Genomic DNA, 27,313 nt, shown 5'->3' on the forward strand with positions numbered 1-27,313 from the left:
GATGTTAGATTCTTCTGCTGGGGGTAGCCGTGGGCGGGTTTTGAGCGGGAGTGGCCGGACTGTAGGGGGCGGGAAGACTGCAGGCAAGAAGCGCTGGTAATTTTAAGATGCAAATATTTTCTGCCCGACTGGAAGAAGGAGCGTGTGCCTAGGGGCGACGTGATCGCTTGGTGCACTCGAGGTCCTCCCGGGGCAGGGGCTGCATTTTGTGTGCAAGCTCGATTGCCTGCAGTGGGAGGGGAACTGCAGCCCTAAATTCCCAGATTTTTCACGCTCAGCACATCTAGGCTCCTCCACTCCCCAGGCCTGCAGACGCACCATCTCGGACTGGGATTCGGGTTGCAGTAGGCAGGCAAGGTCCTGGGTGACTGGGGCTCAAGCTGCAGGGCTCACCCTTTGGGCTCCGGGTCTGCAACACCGCGCGGGCGGGAGAGGGCGGAGCTTGCGTTGCGGACCTAGGCGGTGTCGTGGGCCCGCCCCCTAGCCCAGACCACGCCTCTAGGCCCCGCTGATTGGGTCATGGCCGCGGAAGGGCCGGGCGTCCCCTGGAGGCCGGGGGGTCGGGCTGAGGCGGGGCGCTGATTGGTCCGGCTGGGATTAGGTCATCGCTAGCAGGTTCGTTCGGCCCGGACGCCGGCTGGGCGGCGGAGGCTGCTGTGAGAGGGCGCTCGAGGCTGCTGGAAAGCGAACAAGCAAAGGAGGCGGGGAGCTGGCGAGGCGGCGGCTGCCTTCGCTCGACTGCTCGTTCGCTTCCCCGCGCTGCCTCGGGTCCGCCGCTGCGCTTCCTGCTCGCCGGCCGCTCAGTTGCACGCCGCCGGAGCAGCCGCCCTTCTCCGGGTCCCGGCTCGGCTCGGGAGTCGTGCGCGCCTGCCGACACCGCGCGGAAGGCGAGCCGGCGCCACACCTGTGGAGCCGGCGGCCGTCGAGGGTGCCGGCCCGGGTCCCGCCGCGTGCGTGCTCCGGGCCGTGGGCCGCCGGGGCCCCGGGGGAGTCTCGCTCCCTGGCTGGGCGCGGTGGGCACCATGGGGCTCCCCGCACTAGAATTCAGCGACTGCTGCCTCGACAGCCCGCACTTCCGAGAGACGCTCAAGTCGCACGAAGCGGAGCTGGACAAGACCAACAAATTCATCAAGGAGCTGATCAAGGACGGGAAGTCACTCATCAGCGCGCTCAAGAGTAAGTGCCCCTAGCCCGACAGGGACGGTGACCCGGGGGGGAAGGGGCCCTCGGGCGGCGCTGAGCTCTGGGGGTCTCGCGCCCAGCTGGATTTCTGTCTCCCGGGCGCCGGGGGACCGGTGTGGATGCTTGTAATGAGGCGGGGAGGATGCGTAAAATGGGCGAGCTAGCAACGGTTCGATGAGGAAGGAGATCTGCCGTCTGGTCGCTTGCGTTCTGGGGTGGTCCGGAGGTGACCGAGCGCCAGTGGCGCTGGGGGCGCCGAGGGTGGGTGCGCGGCACACAGGTGTCCCGGGCGTGGGACGGGAATGCCTGGCGCGCCGCAGCCCGTTGGGAAAGCCCTTGGCGTCCACCACTCCGGCTCCCTGGGAGAAGAGTTGCCTACCCCTGGGCGCCCAGCCGTGGGAATAGAGCGGGCCGGTCCAAGGGGGCGCTGCCTCCCCTCGGGACAGGGCGGGTTGTGCCTGATGTGCCCCCTGGACACAGCTCCAGCCTGCTTAGGGCCGCCGGGTTCTCCGAAAGGCACAGCCGCTGCCCGGTGAAGGGCTGGGTGGGATGGTCAGCTCCCGATTCTTGGGCGTATTGGCAGCCTGTAAGCCCCAGATGTAGAGTCAGGGCCACGTACGTGTGCAGGTTCTGCTTCTTGTGTTTAGCAGAAGGTGATAAGGGTGGGAGTACAGAATCAGAGTGTTCCTTTACTCTAAACTGTGGGCGAGGGTTTAAAAATAGAACGAACATATCCGCGCTCTCTCCCTCTGCCGTTCCCTCGCTCTCCTTGTTACCTCTCCCAATATCCTTGAAAACTCGAAGGTCTGAGAAGGAAGTGCCTCAGCGCCGCCCCCGCCCCTCCCCGCTCAGAATGGAGAAGTTTAAAGTCAGCCTTAAAGATTCTCGAACCTTTTGTAAACCCATTTTTGCGAATTGCCTTTTGGCAGGGGAGAAATGAAATTTGCCTTCTCTGTATGATTCCCCATGTCTTTTGCAGAGCCAGCCTTATCTCCTGGCCAAACAAGGGTGCTCTAGGATCATTGAGATTTTTTTTGGGGGGGTGCTTTTTCAGTCTACCCATATAAAAATAGTCTCCGTCCATCTTTTAGTTTTGAGAATCAGGAATAACATAAAGGGAGATAGTGGAACTATCGTTGATTTTCCTCTTCCTATCTTAGTAGTGATATCTTTCAGCTAAGAAAGCTTGCCTTGGCAAATTAGGGGGGCCCTAGCTCTGAGAATCCGCCCCAAGCCTCTTTAAAGGAGATTTAAAGTCAAGTGCCTGAGGTGTCACTTGGGGAGCTCTTGCTTCTAAAAATGAAGAGGGAGCCAGGGGAGCCCCAGGGCAACAAGTGCCCATCTTTTGGGGATGAAATAAACATAGAACTTTGGTGAGATTAATAGCTCCTCAGTGACAGGGACTCTGCTGGAGGCTGAGACTGAAGCATATGCATGGAGACCAAGGCCACCCTTGGTTCAGGGAATGTGTGACCCCTGGTTTGGAGTAAGTTAGGGTCCCACTTACAGGTTGGGACCACGCATTTTGGTTGACTCTCAGGCTGGCTTTACTTGGGCCTCTGCTTTATTCTGCAAACGTTTGGAGTGCCTGCTCTGTGCTAGATATTGTGCGGCACTGAGCTTATAGCAGTGACTGTTCTGCTGCCGCTGTGGCTAAAGAGACTTACTCCATGGCAGGCACTGCTTCACCCACGAATTATATCACGTACCGTTATTCATTTTACAAGTGAGAAAACAGGCTTGGAGGAATCACTAGCCCAGAGCCACCCAGCAGTCACACAGGGCTGTTTTGAACCCCCACATGCTCTGAGCCAGAGATGGATGGCGTTCCTGTTGATGCCAAGCTCTTAATTCTGTCCTGTCTCTCTTGCCAGAGACTAGACCTCCTGGACCAAGCCTGGTGGAATTTGGACGTGCATTTTGTATCTTAGCCTTGAATTTGAGGAGGTGCATTTGTGTGACTGGCGGTTTATTTGCTTGCTGCTAATTTTTTTGGAGGGCGATGGTAGAAGGCTTCTTTGAGTAGGAGGAAATAATGCAGTGAGGAAATTTAAGAGTTAAATTGTCTGGTGGAGTAGACCAGCCTTGTAATTAGGTGTTCTAATCTCTTAATATCCAGCTCTACTACTCCCTCTGCTCTTCTGCTCCCATTGCTGGAGTAGGCCATGTGACCTCTTAAAGGTCGGGGGGCGATCGCTGTTTCCCAGGCTTTAGGCAACGTGTTGTATCGTTAGGTGCTTCTTACATTGTACTCCATCCTGTTAGTGTTTGTGTGTTCATTTTTGGGGGGTCCTCTCTATCACTGCTGTGAATGTAGAGCCAGTGTTTTAAAAAATAAGTGTATAAAAATGAATACCTAATTATATAAGGAACACGGGTCTAGATGATGTACAGGCTCTTCCAGCTCTATGGTTTTGGGGGCTTTATTTTATAATTAGTATTCAGAAATCTCTGGCTTTAGGTTTCCTTCTTTTTGTTTTTAAAGGGCAGCACCCGAGGCATATGGACGTTCCCAGGCATAGGGTTGAATTGGAGCTACAGCTGCTGGCCTGATCCTTAACGCGCTGAGTGAGACCAGGGATTCAACCTGCAACCTCATGGATCCTAGTCGGGCTCCTTAACCACTGAGCCACAGAGGGAGCTCCCCCGGTTTCCTTTTTGTTTTAATCTGAGGCAATAAACCTGGCCTCCAGGAATGGCCACAGTTCAGCTAGACCATTGTTCTTGCTCCTTCCACTTGATGAATGAGGACACTGAAGATCGGAGAGGTGGGTAACCTGCTCAAGGCATCACAACAATGAAGTGTGCTGAAACCCCAGTCGTCAGATTCCAGAGCCTGTGCCCTTAACCCTGAAGCAAAACTGTCCTCTAAGTCGGCTGTGTTTTGAATCCCCTTGAGAATCTGATAAACAGTGGAAGCCCTTGAAGTCTTTCCCTGGAGTTTAAACCTCTGGGCTGGACACATGGCAGAGAAGCAATAAAATAATCTGGGACCTACATTGAAAAAAAAAAATCCTACTTTTGGAGAAAGTTGTTATGTGATGCGCTAACTCCCAGTCCCTCTTTTTCTGTCCTGATTGGTCCAGGCCTGTTCTGTGGGCACTTTTTCCTTGACCTTTTTAATCTCTGTCTCCGTCAAAAGAATTCTGTGTGTTTTAGTCTTTTTTTTTTTTCCTTTCTGTGGAGATGATGGAGGCTGAAAATGAAGTTATGATTTGTAGAATTAAGAGTTTTAGGATTTTTCTGTGTTCGGTTCATCACTTACTGGTTGACTCTGGACAAGTCCCTGAGTCTGAGCTCTTCCCGGGGCAAATGGAAAGGGCCGGACCGGCCTCCTAGGGTTGTGAGCCCTGAATGAAATGGTGCCTGTAAAGAAAGCACCTAGCTTGAAGCCTGGTGTGTTGCACTGCTCAATTAAAGGTAGCTGTCCCTGTTTATCTTTCAGCATCAGGGAGTCACTAAGAGCAGTCGGGTGCCTTTTGATTTGGGTGCAAGGAGTTAGGCCCACGCCTCCTTCATGTCAATTGTTGATAATTTACATAGTTGTGTATATATTAACCACAGGTGGCAATAATCCTGGTGACCTCTTTGTATAAAGTCATGGTTATGCCAGAAAAGCCCCACAAGTTCAAAAGGGAAAAAAAAAGTCTCCCAACATCTTCGTTGTTCCATTAGGATAGCTAAGAATTAGCATTCGGGTAGCTAAGAATTTTCAGTCTTCTTGCTGGATCAACCCCCCTCCACCTCCCTTCAGTGGCTGAGCTGGCTGTCTTTTGCTGCCTGGTAGGAAAATCTTGCAGAATGCGCTGGACTTCGTGTCCTGCTGTCTCGTGGACTCGACGGCCAACCAAACGTGGTGTCCGTAGAACTGACAGTGCATTTGGCTGTTGGTTTGGAGAAGTGGTGTGGATTTTCAGGAAGTGTGTTTCTTTCCACCTTCAGAGTCGGTTTATGGGTGTGTGTCTGGGGCTTTGTCCCTTTAAGTTTGACTTCTCTCTGAGATGGAGAGAGTGCCCTTTTTTTTTGATGGTCTTCGGTGGGAGGGATGGGAAAGAAATGCACATTTTAGAATATCAACTTTATTGGTGTAATTTAACCTTTCGAAACAGTTCACCCATGGAAGGCATCCAGTTCAGTGCTTTTTAGTGCATTCACAGAGCTGTGCAGCTATCAACGGTCGGTCTTAGGACATTTTTGTCACCTCCAAAAGAAATCCCATTCCTATAAGCAGTCATTCCCCACCATTTTCCCCTAATTCCTCCCTCCCCACCCTGCCACCCTCCAGCCCTCGTCAGCCACTGATGTATTTTCTGTTTATATGGATTTGCCTGTTGTGGGTATCAGAAGTTTAATTCGAATAGTTTTTTCCTAGTTGGTGGTGGCCAACTTTAGGCCGAGTTTTTTTTTAAGTCTGCACCTGTGGCATATGGAAGTTTCCAGGTTAGGGGTTGAATCGGAGCTGCAGCTGCAGTCTATGCCACAGCCACAGCAGGGCTGGATCCCACCGGCATGTGTGAATGATGCTGCAGCTTGCAGCAGTGACGGCTCCTTAACCCACCGAGCCAGGCCAGGGATCGAACCCACGTCTTCATGGATACTAGGTGGGTTTTTAACCTGCTGAGCCACAACAGGAACTCCCCAGGCAGAGAGCTCTTGATTGGCATTTAAGGTTGCAAACTTTAGCTCCCTTTCATTGGAGAGGTAAGTTCCCAAAGACTGAACCATGACCTAGGAAAAACCCAGGTGTCCCATCTGGATTCATTCTAGTTCATGTACTTTGGTGGATGCAGAGGAGACTATTAAAACAAGACTAAGGGAGTTCCCATCATGGGTCAGTGGTTAATGAACCTGACTAGTATCCACAAGGACGCGGGTTCGATCCCTGGCCTCGATTAGTGGGTTAAAGATCCTCGATTAGTGGGTTAAAGATCTGGTATTGCCGTGAGCTGTGCTGTAAGTCACAGCTGTGGTCGCAGCTGTGGCTGTGGCCTAGGCTGGTGGCTACAGCTCCGATTCAACCCCTAGCCTGGGAACCTCCATATGCCGCAGGTGTGGCCCCAAAAAGACCAAAAAAAAAAAAAAAAAGCTCTCAGTGGGCTTTCAGTCAATCTGGGACAGAGCATATGCTACTGAATAAAGCCTTACTTTGGGCTTGGTATCCTGTTGGGCGACACTTTTTTTTTTTTTTTTTTTCAAAATACAGTAAATGTATCTGTATTTCTCTAGTTATGCCCTTAGTTTTCCTGAGACTTTTTGAGGATGACATACCTTTTTCATTGCACTCTTGCCATTAGTTAATTCTGAGCTCTCTGACCTGCATCACATCTCTAAGGCACCCACAGCAAATTTTAACTGAAGTAAGTAGTCTAGTAAGAATGCAGCAAAAAAATAACCATAGCTTTTAACCATTATTTGTCAAATCTTAAATTCAAGAGACATTTATCTTTGAACAGAAATAGGGTTGTAGAAATATTTACTGCTAACTGTATATAAACAAAGCAAAATTCGCTCTTTTGGAACTTGAGCCCCAGGTGGCAAAATGGATAAAAAGTTTATGTATTTAAGTGAGGTCACACTTATAAGATTTTTGGCTGAGGCCTGTGCAAGAATGTTCAGATAGTGCATTACTCAAGAAAAAAAAAAAAGAATGCGCTCTAAGTGGTTTTAATAATATCTGCTAGAGGGTGGCGTTCCCGTTTTTTGGCTTAGCAGTAACAAACCCAGTGGGTATCCATGAGGATGCAGGTTTGATCCCTGACCTCGCTCAGTGGGTTGAGGATCTGGTGCTGCTGTGAGCTGCGGTACAGGTCACAGACGTGGCTCAGATCCTGCATGGCTGTGGCTGTGGCGCAGACCGGCACCTGCAGCTCTGATTCGACCCCTAGCTGTGAATTTCCATAAGCCACAGGTGTGGCCCTAAAAACCAACAAAACCAAACAAAACCAAACAAAAAAACTGCTTGAGGGCATTCGTGAGGTTCCTAGGGACTCGGAACTCACATTACAGGAAAAAGAAAAGGTAACGATTGCTTCATAGCTACATTCTTAAATAGTGCAGGTTGTCATTAATTGCCGTATTCTAAATGTCCTGTCTGACAGATATGTTCCAGAAAAAGCATGTACGTCTTAAATGTTTCCGAAATCTCCTCTGGTCCTGGGTTGATAACCGCTCATCTCCATGAATTAAGCCACATTTCCCGGTGGTCTGGCTCTGGACAGTAACAATCTTGGTGAATATTCTCTTTGTAGACATCCTTGCCCAGGACGCCTTCCAAGAACACATGATGTACAATGCCAGCCCCTTTATGCGGGTAGGAATGAGTTCGCTTAAAAAGTGGATGCCAAGAGGTTAACTCGGAGCCTGGGATTCGCGGGCCAAGGAGACCCAACCTGGGGAGCAGAGCGCAATGCAAGGAGCCAGGCCTCTGTTATCAGGCAGACCTGATGGTCCATCCAAGCTCTGGCATATCTGCCCTGGAAGACCTTGGGAGGCCTGGCAGTTTCCTTAAAAAACAAACACGCAAACAAAACCCCTGAAACCTTGCCAGCAACTCCTGTTTGCTGAACACTCCCCAAGTGCCCGGCCCTAAACGAAGTTACACATTGTCTCATGCGTCTTCTTTTTTGTTTTTAAATATTTTTTTATTTTATGACTTTTATTTTTTCCATTGTAGTCGATTCACAGTGTTCTGTCAGTTTCTACTGTACAGCAGAGTCACCCAGTCATACGTGTATACATACATTCTTTTTCTCACATTCCTCCGTCCTGTTCCGTCACAAGGGACTGGATAGAGTTCCCTGTGCTCGGCAGCAGGATCATTAGTCTTTATCACCATCCTGTGAGCTCAGTACTCTTTTTTTTTTTTTGGTCTTTTTTAGGGCCACACCTGTGACATGTGGATGTTCTCAGGCTTGGGGTCGGATCAGAGCTGCAGCCGCCGGCCCACACCACAGCCACAGCCATGCGGGATCCGAGCCTCGTCTGCCACTGACACCGCAGCTCACAGCAACGCCAGATCCTTAACCCACTGAGCGAGGCCAGGGATCGAACCCTGGTCCTCATGGGTACTAGTCAGGTTTGTTACCCCTGAGCCTTGGCCGGGACTTGTCTGCATTTTACAGTTAGGAAGCAGTGCAGCTGCGCTTTGAGCCTGACCCTGGACTGTAGGGCCTTCTCTTGAACATGACCTGCAGTGCTTCAGTAAAGGCAGTGGCAGTGATGATGCCAGTTCTTCAGCGATCTGGACCCTAGAAAGGAGGGTCTCGGCAGGAGAAACCCGCAGCTGGTGCTAGATTACGTGAGAATATTGTTCCCGCTGTTCTTAGACTCTGAGTCCCGGGAGCAAAGAATAGCTCAGATTCGGTCTTGTGCTCCGAAGGTTTGTGTTTCTCTCTGCGTCGTAGGATTAATGAACCATTGGAGGCCCGTGAGGCATGTGAAGGCCTCTGACGGTCTCTTGGCTTTTTGAAGCCGTGGAGTTGCTCTTTGGGGTGGTGCTGGTTCCCAATGATCCTCTCTCTTTTTAGATAGTTTTTAGAAAATACATACTTTTCTGGCATTCATTTCTTTTTTTAATGGAGAAATTTAAAAGTTAAGATAGAGGAGTTTCCTGGTGGCCCAGTGGTTAAAGATGTGCTGTTGTCACGGCTGTGGCTCAGGTTTGATCCCTGGCCCGGGAACTTCTATATGTCTGTATGCTGGGGGCTGCAGCCAAGAAAAAAATTGAGATATAATTGACACAGAACTTTTTTTAGCGTTAGGTGTGCAACATAATGATTGACTGTTTGTAATACATTATGAAATGACCACTGCAGAACATTAGTTAACAGCCATCACTATACATAATTATGAACTTTTTTCTGGTGATGAGAACTTTTAAGATCGACTCTTAGCTATAGTGCTATTAACTGTAGGCACCACGCTGTAGATTGCCCCCCGTGACTTCTTTATTTTATAACTGAAAGTGATTCACTTTTCACGGGGTAATAAAGCATCAAACATGGAGGCCAAAAACCTGTTCCTGGGTGCGCTTTATTAAGGAAAATAGTTCACCCCCTTTGCTCATAAAAATAAGCGTTAAAAAAAAATCAGCCTCAAGAGTTGTGTGCTTACTATGTAGCAACAACCAAGACATGGAAACAACCTAAATGTCCATAGACAGAGGAGTGGATCAAGAAGATGTGGTACATATACACAGTGGAATATTACTCAGCCATGAAAAGGAAAGAAATAAGAAATAACGGCATTTGCAGCAACGTGGTTGGACCTGGAAATTGCCATGCTAAGTGAAGTCAGTCAGACAGGGAGACACCAACATCCCAAGCTATCACTTCCATGTGGAATCTAAAAAAAGGACACAAGGAACTTTGCAGGACAGACACTGACTCACAGACTTTGAAAAACGTATGGTTTCTAAATGAGACAGGTTGGGGGGTGAGGGGATGCACTGAGGAAGGTTTGGGATGGAAATGGAAATGGTTGTGATGATTGTTGTACACCTGTAAATGTGATAAATTTCATGAAGTAATTAAAAAAAAAAAAGAGTTGTGTGCTTAAAGCACATTACCCTTTTGTACCTCTTCAGGATTTGGTGTGGGCTTTTTAAGTAGCGAAATGAGTCTTTCATGAAAGGAACACACTCCCAAAGGATGGACAGTGCCAACCTGCCTTGTGTAGGAGTCATTGTATCACTCACAAAATCCTCATAGAACAAGTGGGTATGGAGTTAGGTGGCAAAAAGTTTTTTCTCAGTTCCTTTGCTTTGCTTTCGCACCTTGTGCATAATAAAAGGGGGAGGGAAAAAAAGGCGTTTCCTAATTATTTGTGAATGGTGGTAATTTGCAGTGCTGACATTTGGAGAATTACTCATACAAATATAAACAACGGCAAATTATATTCAAGCAAGATTTTATAGCCTTTATGTAACATGGGCTTTAAAAAAAGTGCTTCCACTTTTATCCAGTTAGTCTGTTCTCAATCGGATTGAATAAATTGCATCTGATCTGTAGCTCTCAGCCTGCCTATTGAAGCTTAAGCTCTGCTCCTCCCCTTCCTTTTTCTTCTTTTTTAAAAACAGTTAATAGACTTTGTTTTTTAGAGTAGTTTTCGGTTTACAGAACAATTGAGTGGAAAATGGAGAGTCCCCGTGTAGCCCCCTCACACCTGTTCCTCTTGGCGGTACATCTGTTACAATAGCGATAGAGTGTTATTAACTAAAGTCTATACATGAGGGTTCACTCTCCGGTGTCTATTCTTTGGGTTTTGAAAAATGTATAATAACATGTATTGGCCGTGTGGTGTCATGCAGAATAATTTCAACCTGTGGAAAAAACCTGACCTTGTCTGGATTTTCACGTCTTGCTTCATTTCCTACCTAGGCGTAGAATTGCTAGGTTGTGTGGATAAACTTAGGTTTAATTAAAAAAAAAAACCTGCCAAACTTATTTCTGCAGCAGAAGCATCCTTTGAAATTCCCACCAACATTATCTGAAGGTTCCAATTTCTCCACCTTATCATCAGTACTTGCTGGTGTCTGTCTTTTTGATCGTAGCCATCCTAGTGGGTGTGAAGTGATGTCGCTTGTTTTACTTTGCATTTCCCAGACAACCAGCGATGTTGAGCATCTTTGCATGTGCTTATTGGCCCTGGGTGCATTTTCTTTGCTGAAATGTCTATTCACACCTTTCTGTTGGGCACCGTTTTATGTTATCTTTATTTTTATTATTTTTTGTCTTTTTAGGGCCACCCCCGAAGCATATGGAAGTACCCCGGTTAGGGGTCAACTTGGAGCTGTAGCTGCCAGCCTACACCGCAGCCACAGCAATGCCAGATCTGAGCCACATCTGTGACCTACACCACGGCTCTCAGCGGTGCCGCATCCTTAACCCACTGAGCAAGGCCCGGGATTAAACCCTCAGATCGAACCTGCATCCTCATGGACACTAGTCAGGTTCATTACCACTGAGCCACAATGGTAAATAACTCTGGGCACTATTTTATTTTTTATTTTTTTTATTTTTATTTTTTTGTCTTTTTGCTATTTCTTTGGGCCGCTCCCGCGGCATATGGAGGTTCCCAGGCTAGGGGTCTAATCGGAGCTGTAGCCACCGGCCTACACCAGAGCCACAGCAACGCGGGATCCGAGCTGCGTCTGCAACCTACACCACAGCTCACGGCAACGATGGATCGTTAACCCACTGAGCAAGGGCAGGGACCGAACCCGCAACCTCACGGTTCCTAGTCGGATTCGTTAACCACTGCGCCACGACGGGAACTCCAGGGCACTATTTTATATCTTTGATTTTTTTTTTTTTTTAAATCCCTTTGAGTTTGTCCCATGCAACTTTTGATGACTAAGTAAACCCTGCTCCACTAGGTGTATTTTCTCCACTTGCCCTCATTCGGGACCAAAAAGCTTCCATTTGCTTCAAACTCAGATGCACTTGACTGATCAGTTTCACATCCCAGGGCTTGGAAGGTGATTCTGACAAGGCAGTGGCTCAGATTTCTGCTCTAGTTAGGCCAGTCAGCGTCCCTCTGGGCAGAGGCCCCAGGCCGAAGTTCCTGTTGCTGGCCAGTGTCAGCTAATGATCACAAACCCCAGAAATTGACAGAATGAGAATGGGTCAGGGAGGAGCTGTTAACACCACTGAGCTATTGGGAAAAGCAATTCATGAAGGTGACTTTGTCATCCTGCCAAGGCCATTGCCGAAGGAGGGGTGCCCATATGAAGCAAAACAGAGTAGTTTTTCTAGATTGAATTTCTGATGGACCCTGGTTTTAATTTTTAAGATGATAATCCAGTGTGTTCCAAGATGTATATCTTAGGCCATCAGAGGAAGTCTTTCCTTCAGCAAATATGCCTTGCTCTGCTCTTAGCACGTCTTCCAAGCCCAAGGCTAGAGGAAGAGCGTTTCAGGTGCTGGTAACAGGTGTGGAAGTTGTGAGACAGGAGAGATCGTAGGGTGTTTGAGGACCAGCAGGGAGGTCCGTCCGTGTCGCTGGAGCAGAGTCCTGGAGGGAGTCCAGGAGCCAGGTCCTCCTAGAGGGCTTGAGTTCCAGAAAAGACTTTGGGTTTCATTCTAAGTGGGATGGGAAGCCAGGGGAGGCTGTGACGCCATCCTTCTTGTGTTTTTTTCCCATTGTGGCTCACGGGGTTAAGGACCCGACATAGTCTCCATGGGGATGTGGGTTCCATCCCTGGCCTTGCTTGTTGAGTTAAGGATCTGGCGTTGCTCTGGCATAGGCTGGCAGCTGCAGCTCCGATTAGATCCCTGGTCTGGGAACTTCCATATGCTGCAGGTGTGGCTGTAAGAAGGAAAAAGAGAAAGAGAGAGATTATGAGGGCTGCCGTTTGGAGAATAATACAGTGAAACAGAATGAAGGCAAGGAGAGCAGTGAGAAGGCTGTTGTAATAGGTGAGGGAAGAGGCAGTGGCTCCTTGGGCTGCGGGGCGCGGGGGGCGGGCAGCGTTGGAGAGGGTGGTCAAGTTGGGGCTGTTTTTAGAAGCAGATCCCTCAGGATTTGCTATTCGATTGGATTTGGGCCATAAGAAAAAAAAAAAAAAAGCCAAGCATGATTCAAATGTTTTTAGTTGGAGCAATTATGCTGGTGCTGTTTTCTGAAATAAATAAGACTTGGGAAAGATTTAGGTTTGGGGAGAAAATGAACCGTATGAATGGATGACCTCATCGTATGGTGCAAAGACAAAAATGACACGGTTCCTGAATACATTCTCATAAAAGAATCACCGAGTGTGGAAATACACAGAGTAGAGCACCCTTTTGCCTGAGCCAATCATGGGTGGGCTTTTGTTAGGTCCTTTTTCTGTGTGTGTTTGTTTTTTTTTTCATAGGTGGGGCTATGCCAGAGGGATTATTCTGTGTTTGGCTCCTTTGGTTGATACAGTGTCTTTGAAATCTTCCCTGTCGGTACATGCACACAGCGTATTCTTTGTAATGCCTGCAGAGAGCTCTGCTGTGTGGCGATACCCTGGCTTATTGACTCTCCTATTGAAGGCTGTTTGGATTGTCTCAGCTCTGCGCTCTCGGAGAAAGAGCCGCAATGATCATTCGCATCCCTACCTTTGCGTGTGGGTCCCAGCAGTTCCATGCGATAGATGCCTTAAGGTGGAATTGTTCCCAGGCTCCATTTTTTTCCAAGTTCTTTGACATGGACTGTTTAGATCCTGGCTTCTCTGTAGCCAATTGGTATTTGTCTGGTGCGCTTTCGAGTGTCTTGTTAGATTATGTTTCTGAAGCTTAACCTTTTGCTTAAATGGGAGGCATCCTCAACAGAACAAACCCTTCTGTCAGGCACTGACACGGATTCTAAAGGAACCAGGGAATTAAAAAAAAAGAAATCTGGCGTGTGTGTCGGTGGGTGGGGATTACGGTTAATTGGCTGTGTCCTAATTAGCCTTGGACCTGTCTGCTAGCCTTTCTGAGCTGCAGGTTCTTCCAGATAAAATGGGAGATGTGCTGTGGCTTTGCCCATATCTAATAGGCTCTTCCAGCCTCAGATTTTAGGGATGTCACATTTGCTACAGGGAGGAAAACAGCCTTAGTGGCCAGAGGAATACTTACAAATGAGAGTCACTGGGGCTTACACATTTTTGTGGAAACCCCGAGTGGAGCAAGAGAGGAAATAGTAAGGAAAACAGCTTGGCAGTGTGGCCAGAAGCTGTCACAGCGTGTTTATATCTGGCTCATTTCACCTTGGTTGGAAGGCCCAGAATGCTGCAGAGGGTGCGTTGGAGACTGGGCAGTGCTTACTATATTTAGAAAGAGGAGATTCCTGGGGTTAGGGTGGCATGTGTGTGTGTGTGTGTGTTTTCCCTTTGCCAGATGGACCAAGGGTTGAGGGGCTTGGGAATTCAGGATCAAACCTTGTTAGCTGGCTGGCTTCTCTGGGCCAAGCCAGTAGCTACGTTTTGACTCCTGCTGCTGCCACGCCGGAAAAGCCAAAATAAGCTCCATCTTACGTGGTTTGTAAAGGTACCATAGGTAGGTTTGAAAGCTCATCTCGTCTGGCTATCAGTGTGCTTTTAAGTTCATTCCAGGCGAATGCGAACACTTTGAAAATATGAACTGGTTCCTGCTGTGACGCTTTAGATAGATTTCCAGGCAGATTGGGTTTGAACTTGAGGCTGTTTCTGTGCCACAAAGACTTGTCAGGCAGATAGGAGCAGATTCCCGACTGCATGGCTCGTTGTTACACGTGTGGGTCAGGTGGAGAAGGTGATAATCAGCTGAGCACAGGAAATAAACTTAAAAAGGCGTTGTTACTTTAATTCATGCCTACGTTCCTTCTTAAAAAGTTTGAGTGATGGATACCTGTACGTGGTACACAGTTTAAGGAGGACGAGAAGGAATGTGAGCATCTTCCAGTTTCTCTTGTCTCCAGATCCCTGGTTCTTCTCCTGGAAGCAGCATTTTACCCGTTTTGGGGTATTTTTCAGATCTAATGTATGCATGTGCCAGTAAATACATATTTATATATTTTTCCGGTAGCATGCCATATGTGCTGTTTTGCATAGATTTGCATTTTGCAGCGTTTTAATGTACTTTGAATATTCAGCCTTGGTACATATAGAGAGAATTCATTTTTAGAATTGCATTGTATTCCCCTGGATGAACACAATATAGTTTACTCAGTCCTTCCCCACATCATAGACATTTTGATGGTTTCCAGTCTTTTACCGTGAGAAGCAGCGCTGTTTTGAACCCAGTACCTGTCCTGGGCACCTGAGTGCATAGATCTGTAGGGTGAATTCTAGAAATGAAACTCCTGGGCCAGAAGGTAAGCACATTTTTATATTTTAATGAATGTCTCCTAGGAGTGTTTCTGAAAAGCTCTGTGTGAACTGAATTTTATAAATCACACTGAAACATTTTTAATTTTTTTTCTTTTTTTGCTCTCTCCCCACAGCATATGGAAGTTCCTGGGCCAGGAATCAAATCCCAGGCCGCATGTGTGGGGACGCCAGATCCTTAACCCACTGCGCCAGGCCTGGGATCAAACGGGCAACGCCACAGACAGAAGGTGGATCATTAACCCACTGTGCCACAGCGGGAACACCTGTAAATCACCTTTCAGGGTGGAAAGTTCAGCTCACTAGTTGGTTCATGATAGAGTGGCCTCTGTAGGAAAACAATGCTTAAGAGTCTGGTGCATTTCCCGCTCCCCCGTTTGTCTGTACTGTTCATTCTGGGCTCAAAGGCCCCAGCAAAATTGTACCCTCAGCGGAGACGCAGCTGGACTGGGCACCACTTGCATGGAGGGCCCCAGAGCACTTGTGTGCGCCTCTAGTGAAAGTGCTGTTGAGTTTTCTTTGAGTGGCAGCATGGGCATCATTTGGGAAGTTTGGCAGACGCAGGGGAGGGCAGTTTCCTCCCCTTGGCGACCGGAGACCGCGACTTTGGGCCAGTAGGCACACCTCGTCTGTCTTCAGAGCTTCTCTAGGGAGGGCGAGGAAGCTGGGCATTTTCATCCGACATCTCTCTTCTGCCTGCTCCTCCCTTGATGGAGGACGGGTTAGCAATTTTTTTCTTCCCGGAATATCTTCAAAGAGTCCTTAAGTCCTAATCATTAAATTGAAAAATGTTTGTCATTGCTTCATCTAAAATACTATATTTTAGGAGTTTCCGATGTGGCTCAGCGGAAATGAATCTGACCAGCATCCGTGGGGACACAGGTTCAATCCCTGGCCTCGCTCAGTGGGTTAAGGATCCGGTGTTGCTGTGAGCTGTGGTGTAGGTGTGTATTTTACCAGCGATTCGAGCGTCACTCTGCTGAGCCCTGTCCCACAGCAGAAGTGTGTGAACGGACATCCTTTGGCCATCATGCCAGGACAGGGAGGGAGGGGAGGGACGAACAAAGATGTGCTTCTCAGACCGAGGCACAGGTGGTCTAGTGGGTGGCGCTGTGCCAGGAGGGGACAAAGCAGGTGGCAGGAAGTACACTTTCCTGAAAGTCTGTTTTGCTCAATGGAATCATCCTTTGAATATTCAAACAAAAGCCCATCAATTATAGAGGGGAAATCAAAAGTCAATGGCATTTTTTTTTTGGCTTTTTAGGGCTGCACCCGCAGCATATGGAAGTTCCCAGGCTAGGGGTCGAATCGGAGCTGTAGCCACCGGCCTACGCCACAGCCACAGCCATGCCAGATTCAAGCTGCATCTTCGATCTACACCACAGTTCATGGCAACGCTGGATCCCCGACCCACTGATTGAGGCCAGGGATCAAACCTGCATCCTCATGGATACTAGTTGGGTTCATTACCACTGAGCTGCAACAGGAACTCCTGGGGGAATTTTAAAAGCTCCCCAGGTGTGTGTGCAGCCCAGGTGGCAACCCCTGGCGTGGAGTGAGTGCAGGGGATATGGCCATTCAGCAGCACAAGTGGGCAGAAGAGGAATGCAGACACCTGTTCCGATTTCGTCCCAGCTTTGTCATCCTGGCCAGTTGGGTGAGGGGCTCGCCTCACGGCCTTTGGATTTGCCCTTTGGAGGTGAAACTGGACAAAGGAGCCGAAGCGCAAGGGTGATAAACATGCACCGTGCGATATACTTGGGAGGAGTAACTGAGATTAGCAGGGCAGGCCGGCCGTGGTCACTGCCATTGTCAGAATGCCATTATTGTCATTTCTGGATGGTCCTTGTTGTCAGGGAGTGGCTGTTGAATGTGAAGGTGTGAGAATGTCCCCAAGGGCAGGTTCCTGGGCTCCCCTCCGAGGAGCTTATGATGCATGGGTTCTGAGGTGAGGGCTGGAAGTCTGCCTTCCTCCCCGCAAGGTGGTCTGCCTGGAGGGGGCCCTCAGACCCCCGGATTAAGAGGAACAGGCCAGAAGGGAGGCTGCACAAGCCTGTGTGGGATCCTTTGTCCCCTCTTGCCATGCACAGCTGTCCTGGGCAGCCTCAGGCGTCTGGAAGGAGCCGGTATGGCAGGTCAGGGAATGATGGGGCAGAGGCTCCCCAGGGTTCAAGTCCTGCTGACCTCAGAGCCTCCCCCACGTGTGACTCCACGCCTGGGACCCAGTTGCCCCTGGAGCTTGGCTTGTGAGCCAGGGACCTTTCTGTGGTGTTGGGAGGCAGGGGCAGGGAAGCTCCTGAAAGGAAATGTGATGCCCCCCGGGGCAGTCCCAGGGCACGCATTTTCCCACAGCGAGTCTGAGTCCCGGCAGGGTCAGAGTCATTTGGGGTCAGAGCCTGTAATTATGTTGTACACTTTTTTCTTTAAAAACCTTCACAAAGCCTAACGAGCTGACTGAGCTGCGGCAGTCAGAGGGGGCTCTGTCTGGGGAGAGCGGGAGAGAGGCTGGCCCATGGCTCTGGACGGCGGGGTGCCCCAAACCCAGAGAGGGCGTATCTCCCGTCTCGGCTCAGAGGTGCCCTCAGGCAACTCATTTCTAGCAACAGCTCCTCTTTATCTCTGTTCTGATCTTGGCTGGTTCTCAGCCTTTGCGGGAGGGCTGGGTGACAGACCAGACCAGGGGTGTTGCCACGGGCAGGCCTGAGCCACATTCCCCCTGTTGTGTGCGTCTTAAAAATTCTGTGGGCTGCCCTCCCCCGAGATGGGGTTTGTATCTGACTTGTGCCTTGAGATGTTTGACACATTGCACCCGGAGCTGCAGCAGCCTCTGGCTGTGGGCGGATGGAGGAGGCCCGGCGGGCCCTGGGGACGGTCGCCTCGGCATCTGCAGCCTCGCCCAGGCTCTGAGGCCTCGCTGCCCCCGGTCTGCGGGCCGGGCCTTGGACACTGCAGGTGGCTTTGCCTGCTGCTGTCTCCCGGCCCTCTACCCGAAGCTGCGTGCGGGGTCAGCAGGCTGCCATGTGGTTGGCACCGTTTGGTGCAACAGCATCGTCCTCTCTTGGGAAAGAAATCCTGTCTCTTCTTCACACGGGCAGCCGGCTTGGAATCAGTTCCTGGCCTGGGGGCTCCGCTCTGAATACAAAACTGGAGTGGAACTGAGAGCTTTTGGCCCCCGAAGTCTTCTGGGATCTGTCTTTGGCTTGTGTCCTGCTCCCCCAGCTCCTCTGGCTGATGAAGGGACACCCCCGCAGGGCTTGGGGTTTTGTGCTTGAGGTACAGGGTTCAAGCGTGCAGATTGTCATCTGCCGACGGTAACCTAAAACTGACTTGTTTTCACAAGTGTCAGTTCTGAATGTCGGGGTCTCATCTCCCCTGCCCCCATCCCCTGCCCCAGGCTGGATCCTGAGTCTCTTTAGGAAGGAAGATAGAAATGCTTTTCGATGGTTCTTGTAAATGAGAAACGTGTGAGGTGCTACAAAGGAGAAGCATGACTCACGTCTCTTAATGTGACACCTCAAGCCGTCAGATGACTGCGCTCCTCAAATGTGCCAGCACGGGGTTAGGCAGTGGTGGGCCGAGACCTTGGAGGTCCTGCCTTAGGGGTTTTTTTACAGGCTCTTAAGGAGACAGGATTCATATCCCACACGGCTCCCTCATTTGCCGTGGACAGTTCGTGGCTTTGAGTGTGTTCACGGAATTTTTCATCCATCTCCACAAGTAACGTGAGGATATTTTCATCATCCCCCAGAGAAACCCCACACTCGTTAGGCCTCACCCCTTCCTTCCCATCCCCCCAGCCCTAGGCAACCCCTTCCTTGGGATTTTAACCCCTGGCCCAACGTGTGATGCTCTCCTGTCTCCTTTGTCTCTAGATGATGTTGAGCTCTGTATCCTTTTCTTCCCGAGCATCCAGACATTTTGCAGCTAGCTCTCCAGCATGCTGCAGTTTGCATGCCAGGGTGTTTGCATCTGCAGCTCAGTTTTCCCCTGTTCTTTTCTCCCCCCGAGGAAAGTGCTGCTCAGCAGGACTAACTCACACTCTTTGCTGAGTGCATGTAAGTCTCTGGTCTTAAGACTCCCCCTGTCTCTCTCTTGGTGGTGATCTTGCTTTGGAGAGAGTAAACATCGCCTATCGTCAATGGGAAGGATACTCAGTATCCAGTAGGTAGATGTGTTGTTTTGAGCAGAAGAGAGGAACTTTGATTTCTGCTGAGGGAAAAAATTTCAGCGATGCACCGATTCGGATAGTCGCATTAGGAGGGTTTTAGCTTTAATCGTTGTAGGAACTCTTGATAAAAAGGTAAATTTCCTTAAGCGCTGAAATGGTGATGGTTTAGAGGTGCCTAAGGTCTTAACACGAACGTCCTTCTTCCCTACAGAAGACCTTGTGTTCTGGGAGATTCCAGCCCAAATGTGGATAACACGCTCTCTACCGTCTGTATGCTTTTCTCTTTCTCTCATTTGCTTCTGTCCCTTTTTTTCCCCTCTCCCTTCTTTTTTCCTCTCATTCTTTCACTGTGCCCTTCCCCTTTCCATCATGCCTTGCCGTGACCGCTTGATTTCGGGAAAAATACAGTCTTTTGTAAATGGGAATGACCTGAAGCTGATATCGGAGGTTTTAGGATTAAAAGGACTTCTAGATTTGAGGTGACTCAGTCTGTGGAACTGGGAGGACATGTGGACACTGCGTGGTCCCATCTTGTAAAAACCACTGTGTGGGTCCCCTTTCCTGTCACACTTCCTGTGCTAGGTCCCAGAGGCGAGAGGATGCTCAGAACTGGTGTGGTTATAGAACGTCTGGCCCACCGGTTAGCTGCTCTCTTGGGGAGCTTATTTTTTCGCTCTCTAATGGGACCTGATACAAGCCTCATTTTTTATCGTTGAGGTGGGCGTGCTATTAAGATTGTCTTTAGCAAAAGTAGGTCAGTGTTTTATAGTTCAAGAAGATCAATTTGGGGACACTGAATGATAGCATGTTCTTTGGGTTAGTTGAGCAGGTCCAGATATAATTATGTATATTTATAACACCAATTAGGGACCTAGAAACCTATTTAGGATAGGTCGGGAAACTGGGTATGAAATTTTCTGGGTCTTTACCGGTAGAACCTCCAGAAATAATGCATTTTGGACAGATGTAAATGAGTCCTGGAGCAGAGAGCTTACAACTCTCTCCCTCCAGCTCCCCCCCCCCCCCCCCCCCCGCCTGGTAGTTCACAAAGTCCTTCATGTGAAAATCACAAGCTGCCCCTTCTACCTTCTTCCGAGGTACATGTTTTCATCACATAGGCTAATCATTCAAAAACACAAAGAACAACAACAAGAGGCAATCCAAAGCCAAACATGTTATTCTTCTGATGATAACAGGTAATGCACGTTGATTAGCGATAACTTAGAAATTACTGATGAGTAAAAGAAGAAAATGCAAATCACGCCGGTCGTACTGATTAGGGATACTCATTTTGGTTTTACTGTCTTTTCTACTCAGTAGGTTAAGATCTCTTTCCAGGTTATTACCCACTCTGTGAGATTGTGTTTCGTGGCTTTAGGATATTTCAGGGAGTTCCTATTGTGGCTCCGTGGTTAATGAATCTGACTAGGAACAGTAAGGTTGCAGGTTCGATCCCTGGCCCTGCTCAGTGGGTTAAAGACCCGGCGTTGCCGTGAGCTGTGGTGTAGGTTGCAGACACGGCGTGTTGCTGTGGCTCTGGCATAGACCGGTGGCTACAGCTCCGATTCGACCCCTAGCCTGGGAATCTCCATATGCTGCGGCCGCGGCCCAAGAAATGGCAAAAAGACAAAAAAAAAAAAAAAAAAAAAAGAATATTTCAGGTGTGCTGTGTCAAGATGGATTGAAGTCACGACCTACTTTTGGGCAGTTAAGTTGTTTCTTTTTTTCACAATCCTTAACCATCTGTAAGGTATGCTCTTACAGGCAGGCTTTCATCATCTAGGTAGGTACATTTACATAGGCTGCCCTAACGCTTCTTTCCATGTCTTTAAGATTCAGCTTCCATCTCTCTGCTGGGTCCTGCCTTCTTTCTATTGGTTGAGCAGAAAGAACTTTGGGGCCAAAGAGTAGATGTCTCTTTAGAGTGTCACAGAATGAAGAGCCCCATATATTGAACATAAGAGGTTGCGTTGATTTGAACTGTAGTAATAGTACATTCACCACCATTTAACTGCCGAGTATGTCAAAACTTTTTACGGACTTTCTTACGTTCTACCTTCCTGGTAGTGTTGAGGTGCATCCTCATGTGCCCATTTATAGATCAGAACACTGAGGTACAGAGAGCAGAAGTAACTCATCCAACTAAAAAGTCCTGGAGTTGGGATTGGAACCTTGACCCAGTGACAACTCTTTTGCTCTTAACTAGTGCAGTGTTGCTGTCCTCTTAACCCCGTCCCTCCAATCTTTTTTTTTCCTTCATTTATAAAGTGGGACTAGCAGTTCCCTGGTGGCCTAGGGGTTAAGGACCTGGCATTGTCACTGCTGGGTGAGGGTTCTGGCCTGGCCTGGGTACTTCTGCATGTCATGGGTGTAGCCAAAAAAAAAAAAAAAAAAGTAAATAAAAGTGTTGGCTCCAGAGTCTCAGAAAGGGTGAGTGAAGTAGTGTGTGAATAGCACCTGGCCCCCAAATCACAGCAGCTACTGACACCCTAATGACTGATGGTTTTCACCTTTTGTAAGGTGGGAATAATAGAGATATTTTAAAAATTGTCTTTGTGCAGTCTCTGTCTCTGAGTCTCCGGCTTTCTCACTGGAGATGAGTCCATGTATTGGGGGTTATCTCTAGAGAGGAGGCTGGGCCTTGTACTCGGGCCCTTATTATATTGACTATTATATTGCATTTAGTCTAGATGTCTTGGTTTCACACGTCCAGTTGCAAGATTCTGCAGTTTCTTCATCTTTGGGATGCTGACCTGTCAAAAACCATTAAAAAAAAAAAAAATAGGAACACATCCCACCCCCAGTGTCTCCACCCCGAGGGGAACGCCTGCCCTTTCTTGAGTGAGCAGCTGACTTCCAGCAGGGAGTTCTCCCTGGAGTCTAACCTAAGTATGTTTTCCAGTGCTGGACAAAAAGTGACCCTTGAGCGAAGCGTTGGTGGGAAGTGCGATGGAGATTGCTGTCCTGGGGGCGTGAATCACTCCTGTCCCCAAGTCCAGGAGTTTTATTGCCCCTCCCCGGCCCCCCAACACTTCTGCCTCTCCGTGGACTTGACCACGGGGCTGTTCTCAGGGAGACTGCAGCACAGGGCATTCTGAGAACATATCTAGGCTGGTTTATCGGGGGATCCAGGACAAGGGATTTTCTCTGTCCTTATGTCCGTGAATTTCTGAAGTCGTTTCAGTCTGAACAACCCATGTGGGAAGCTGATTGCTCTACGAAGGAATCCGGCTTTGAGGACGGGTTGGGGGGATCTTGGGGGGGATATTCGGTTTTCTTTTGCATACAAATAAAGGTAGGGTCGTTACTTTGTTCGCTCAGTCATCAGCTGTTTATTGGGCTCCACCTGGGTACTAGGCATTGTTTTAGGTATTGGGGGCATGAGTGAGGCAGAGTGCCCACTTTCATGGAGCTTATATGTTAGTGGGGAGAGTAAACAACTAAACAGGATGCTTTTCGATAGCAACAAGCACCAGGATGGAAATTAAATCAAGCATGATGGGAGTGCCCGTCGTGGCGCAGTGGTTAACGAATCCGACTAGGAACCATGAGGTTGCTGGTTCGATCCCTGGCCTTGCTCAGTGGGTTGAGGATTTGGCGTTGCCGTGAGCTGTGGTGTAGGTTGCAGACGTGGCTGGGATCCTGCGTTGCTGTGGCTCTGGCAAAGGCCAGTGGCTCCAGCTCCCATTCGACCCCTAGCCTGGGACCCTCCATATGCTGCGGGAGCAGCCCAAGAAATGGCAAAAAAAAAAAAAAAAAAAAAAAAATCAAGCATGATGGGTCATGGGGGCTAGAGGCAACTCGAGCTTACGTGGTCAGAGGATGCTTCTCTGAGGGCCTGACTGACCTTGCATTCCGGGCCTGTACTGGGTTGTTGGAAGTCGTAAGCTGTCACCAGATGGGTAGACTGTGTGTTGGGTTATGTATATTTTTACCTTTCTAGTTCCTGGGCGGAACCGTTCTTACTCATTGGAATCCTGACCAGCCCGAGCCTTGGTGATCTTGGTGAGCTGGGGTCCATTCCCCACGTGACGGCCAGACTGATGTTCTGAAAAAAACTAGAAGCCTTAGCACGTCTCTCTCACGTCCGATTTTCTAGTGGCTTCCCGTGTCATTCAGAAAACCATTTTAACTCCTTATCGCAGCTTGTCTATGATTAGGCATCTGCCTCGCTCGTCAGGCTCCTCTGGGACGTTTCTCCTTCCCCCTCCCGGGCTTAAGCTTTGCGGGGCTCACATTCCTCTAAGAGGCTGAGTGCTTTCCAGCCACAGGATCTTCCCATCACCAGGACACCTTTCTCCTGATCTTCACGGGCTCAGCTTCTCCTCGTCCTTCCGTCCTCCCTGACCACCCGACCCTCCTCTGGGCACCTCCCTATCCTCTCAACTCCCCAGGGCGCGAATGGATGCTGTCACGTGTCCCACCTGAGGGTGTTCTGAAAGCCTAAGTGTTCAGGGCCTCAGGCATCCCTCGGCTTGTCTGTAAGCGTCCTTCTTGGACAGATCAGATGCGACGGCTCCGGGTGGAGGGCAGTCCAGTCCGCCTTTGGGGCAGCGCTAGAAATGACAATGACTTAGAAAAAGCAAGAGGCAGAACCCAGAGGCGACTGATGCTTCACCAGCCTCCGCCTTGTGGCCCATCCCTCTGCCTGTGCTTCTCCTTCTCTCGGCTCTTCCTCTGCCTCTCTGTCTTTGTCAGGCAGAGGGAAGGAAAGAGAAAGCGGTTTTAAAACCCGGATTATAAGCAGTGGGTGGCAGAAGGCCCAGGTCTCCTTGGCTGAGCCAGTTAAACCTCTGAGTCGAATCCTTTCATCGTCTTCACACCTAGAAGAAAAGGACTTACAGCTGACTCTTAGATCCCCAAGGCTGTTGGCTCATGTTTTTTCCTTTGAAAAGAGCGCTTTTGAATATTAGGGCATTCTGCTCTGTACCCTCCTCTCTTTTAAGGGTGTTAAGCTTTAATCATCATTTTAGCTCTAGTAGCACAGATGCAAAGGCCTCCTGCATAAGCCCCATGATCAATTATAAAAGATGGGTTTTTCATTTTCCCCTAAAGATTTATAAAAATATTTCTTTTGTTCATCCTGCAGGCTGTATGTTGTTTGCTAACTGTGTTTCTAGCTGGAACCGCGTTGTTCTTTCCAGGCATAGTGTCTGTACAGACTTTTTCGGAAACCTGGTAGTGACTTATTTATTTATTTATTTATTTTACAAGATCTACCATCAATTTGTTTGGTAAGGTTTTTTTTTTTTTTTTTTTTTTTTGTCTTTTTAGGGCCACATGTGCAGCATATGGAGATTCCCAGGCTAGGGTTGGAATTGGAGCTGCAGCCGCCAGCCACAGCCACGCCAGATCCTTGCCGCATCTGCAACCTACATCACAGCTCATGGCAACGCCGAGAGAGCCACGACGAGAACGCCTCATTTGGTTACTTTTGTGTGGACCAATGGGTCTTAGCAGGGAGCAGCCAACAAAAGCCAGTGCCCCCCACACCCCTTACTTTGCAGGGCTGCTGTCTTGCTAAATAGAATCTCCGCATGAGAGTCATTTTCTCTTCCTGGTCTCTCTTGGGCCCTGGCCTCCGTTTTGTGTGGAAAGCCACTATTCTCAGATGTTTAATTTAGGAGCGGACAGGAAAAGGAACAGCATCACGCCTCTCTCTGTGCACACAGATGCCCTGCTTGGTGACATCTAAGCTCTAGAGACTCACTGACCCACATTCTTGCCCCCCGCCCACCGCAGTGCCCTGACGGTGCAGGGATCTGGTGCCACAGTTCCTTCTAAAGTGTGTTGCCGAAGGCAGAAATCTCCGTTGTTAGAAATGAGCTCATGACCTAGAGACCCAGAGCACAGTGGCCCTGCGTCAAGTGCCTGAGTCCTTGGAGGTGGCGGCACAGTCAGCGGAATCATGGAGGATTCCAGAAAACGTTCTGAACCTGAAACACAGGCTGGCCCACGTTGTCCCGACTGTGCTCTGTGCCCCCTGCTCCCTGCGGATCGGCCACTGTCTTCATAAATAACAACGTTAGAATTCTTTGTGTCTGACCCTTTCCTCTGCTTGTCTAACAGGCTATTTTTGAAAGTATTTTTAATGTGTTTAGGGGGACATCCAGAGCTCACACGCACTGAAGGCCAAAGTTAGGGGCCCGTGTGGGTGAGCCCCTGAAGACAGCAGGTGCTCGCTCTGTGGGCTGGATTCGGCCGGTTTTGTCCCACAGCCGGACCCACCCCTGCCCTGTAGTGGCGAGGCATAAACAGGACATGCTGCGTGACCTGGAGGTCTGACATTCGTTCCTCTGCTTGTCCATGAGAATGACCAGGCCGAGGCCGGTTGCCAAGCAACCGTGGACATAATAGAAGCAAGAGAACTCGCCCACTGACTGTTAAATTCCCTTTGCCTTTTTTGCCTCTGTGTTCCCTGCGAGGCTCGAGGGATTCTCGTTTGCGGTGGCAGGAGATCAAGTGTACTCATCTGAAACACTGACGATGGGAGTCTTCCTGTTTCAGTCTCACTGGTCCCAGCTCTCATCAGATAACTCAGCCTTAAATGAGGACAGTGCTCAGGGAGCCCACATTCCTGGAGCAGCTGGGAGAAGAGAGCTGAACTCCCCGCGGGGGGTCGGCGTGGACACGGGGTGTTGGTGCAGAGCTCTGCTGACCCGGAGGCAGCTTTATCACCATCCTCTGAGTCGTTTTAATAAAGCACCCTGTAGTCATGACAATCCCACTCTGATCGGGCCAGACAGGCCACCTTCTGTGGCGAGGGTGGGAGGCCCCAATCCAAACCGCTTACGCGGGAAGGGAATGGTGGCGGTACGGAGCTGGAAAGCCCAGGGGTGTTTTGACTTCGGATCCACCCGCGTCCCAAGGCTCAGGTGCTCTCTGCAGGCCCCAGTCTTTCTGTATCCGTCCACTCCGCTCTCCATAGGTTGGTGCCATCCTCAGAACGGCCTCTTTCCCGTGTTACAGGCCAGAGGACCTGTGGCCAGGGGTTCGAATCCAAGCCCCAGAATGTTGTTCTCAGGGTCTTTTGCTGAATCTGTGCACATCCTGGAAGCTCGCCTGGCTGGCCTGAGCCCAGAGTGGAGTCAACAGCCTATGAAATACATGTTCTGAGAGTCGGGGAGGGATGGTTTCCCAGAGGAATAGTAAGGTGCTGTCAATACAGAAGAAGGGGGGTGAGCTGCCAGGCAGCCAGGGCAACAAAATTCCTCCACCCTGGTTTGCATGGGTTGAACAGGGTCATTGAGGGAAGAGAAAGGGCGATGCCTCCCAAATATCTCGTGATTCTTGTCCACACTTGGATAAGTTGATGTGGGCAATTTTTGTGCATGTGTATCTTTTTAGGGTCGCACCCACGGCATATGGAGGTTCCCAGGCTAGGGGTCTAATTGGAGCTATTGCTGCCGGCCTACACCACAGCCACAGCAATGCCAGATCTGAGCTGCATCTGCGACCTACACCACGGCTCACGACAATGCCGGATCCTTTAACCTACTGAGCGAGGCCAGGGATCAAACCCGCAATCTCACGGTTCCTAGTTGGATTCGTTTCATCTGAGCCACGATGGGAACTCCGGGGTGATTTTTAAATAAAGTAACTCTGGAAATTCAGATTTGGAGGGGGAGAAACTAGAGACAGTGTGGAACCACCCGGGGCCACTGGGATTGGGCAGATCACTTGAGGCCTGAGAATGGTGTTTGGGAGGCATGTGCCCAGCGAGCAGGCGATGGGGTGGCCGATGGATGGGAGGCTGAGAGGGGACTGCCTCTGCTGCCCAACTGGCTTTGAATCTGCTGATGGCTAGTGTCGCGGGTTAGCAAGTCAGCAAGCCCTTCCTGTAAAGGCCAGATAGTAAGTGTTCCCGGCTTGGGGGGCCACGTCGGGTCTCTCCACTTATTCTTTCTCTGCTTTTGTTTTTCTGCAACCTTTGAATAATGTAAAAACCTTTGCAGCTCGAGGGCCACGGTTGGCTGAGCCCCAGGATGGGTTGGGGAGTCCGATAGTCCTGGATTCGGTTCCTAAATGTGTGGCTTGTGACCTATGGGGGCATTTGAACCTCTCAGTGGCTGAGTTTTCTCATCTGCAAAGTGAGTCAGATCAAAGGACCCACGTCATCAGGTTATTGTGAGAAGGCCTCAGAAAGAACT

General features: G+C 49.5%; 1 protein-coding gene across 12 annotated transcripts in view; it reads left to right on the plus strand.

Annotated features, from left to right (window-relative positions):
• Positions 637-27,313, plus strand: part of ARHGAP26 (Rho GTPase activating protein 26) — a 476,857-nt gene continuing 450,180 nt past the window's right edge. For 9 of the 12 annotated variants that reach the window (XR_002342097.1, XM_021085443.1, XM_021085446.1 and 6 more), the window contains exon 1: positions 669-1,176. Coding sequence is in view for 11 of the 12 variants with exons in the window: in XM_021085443.1 (XP_020941102.1) it covers positions 1,023-1,176 (154 nt within the window). In the remaining variant the exon portion in view is untranslated. Of the gene's footprint in view, positions 1,177-27,313 lie in introns of all 12 variants that reach the window. The other 3 variants (XM_013987610.2, XM_021085444.1, XM_021085449.1) reach the window with 2 other exon arrangements.

Source organism: Sus scrofa, chromosome 2 (genome assembly GCF_000003025.6).
Source record: "Sus scrofa isolate TJ Tabasco breed Duroc chromosome 2, Sscrofa11.1, whole genome shotgun sequence".
NCBI lineage: Eukaryota > Metazoa > Chordata > Mammalia > Artiodactyla > Suidae > Sus > Sus scrofa.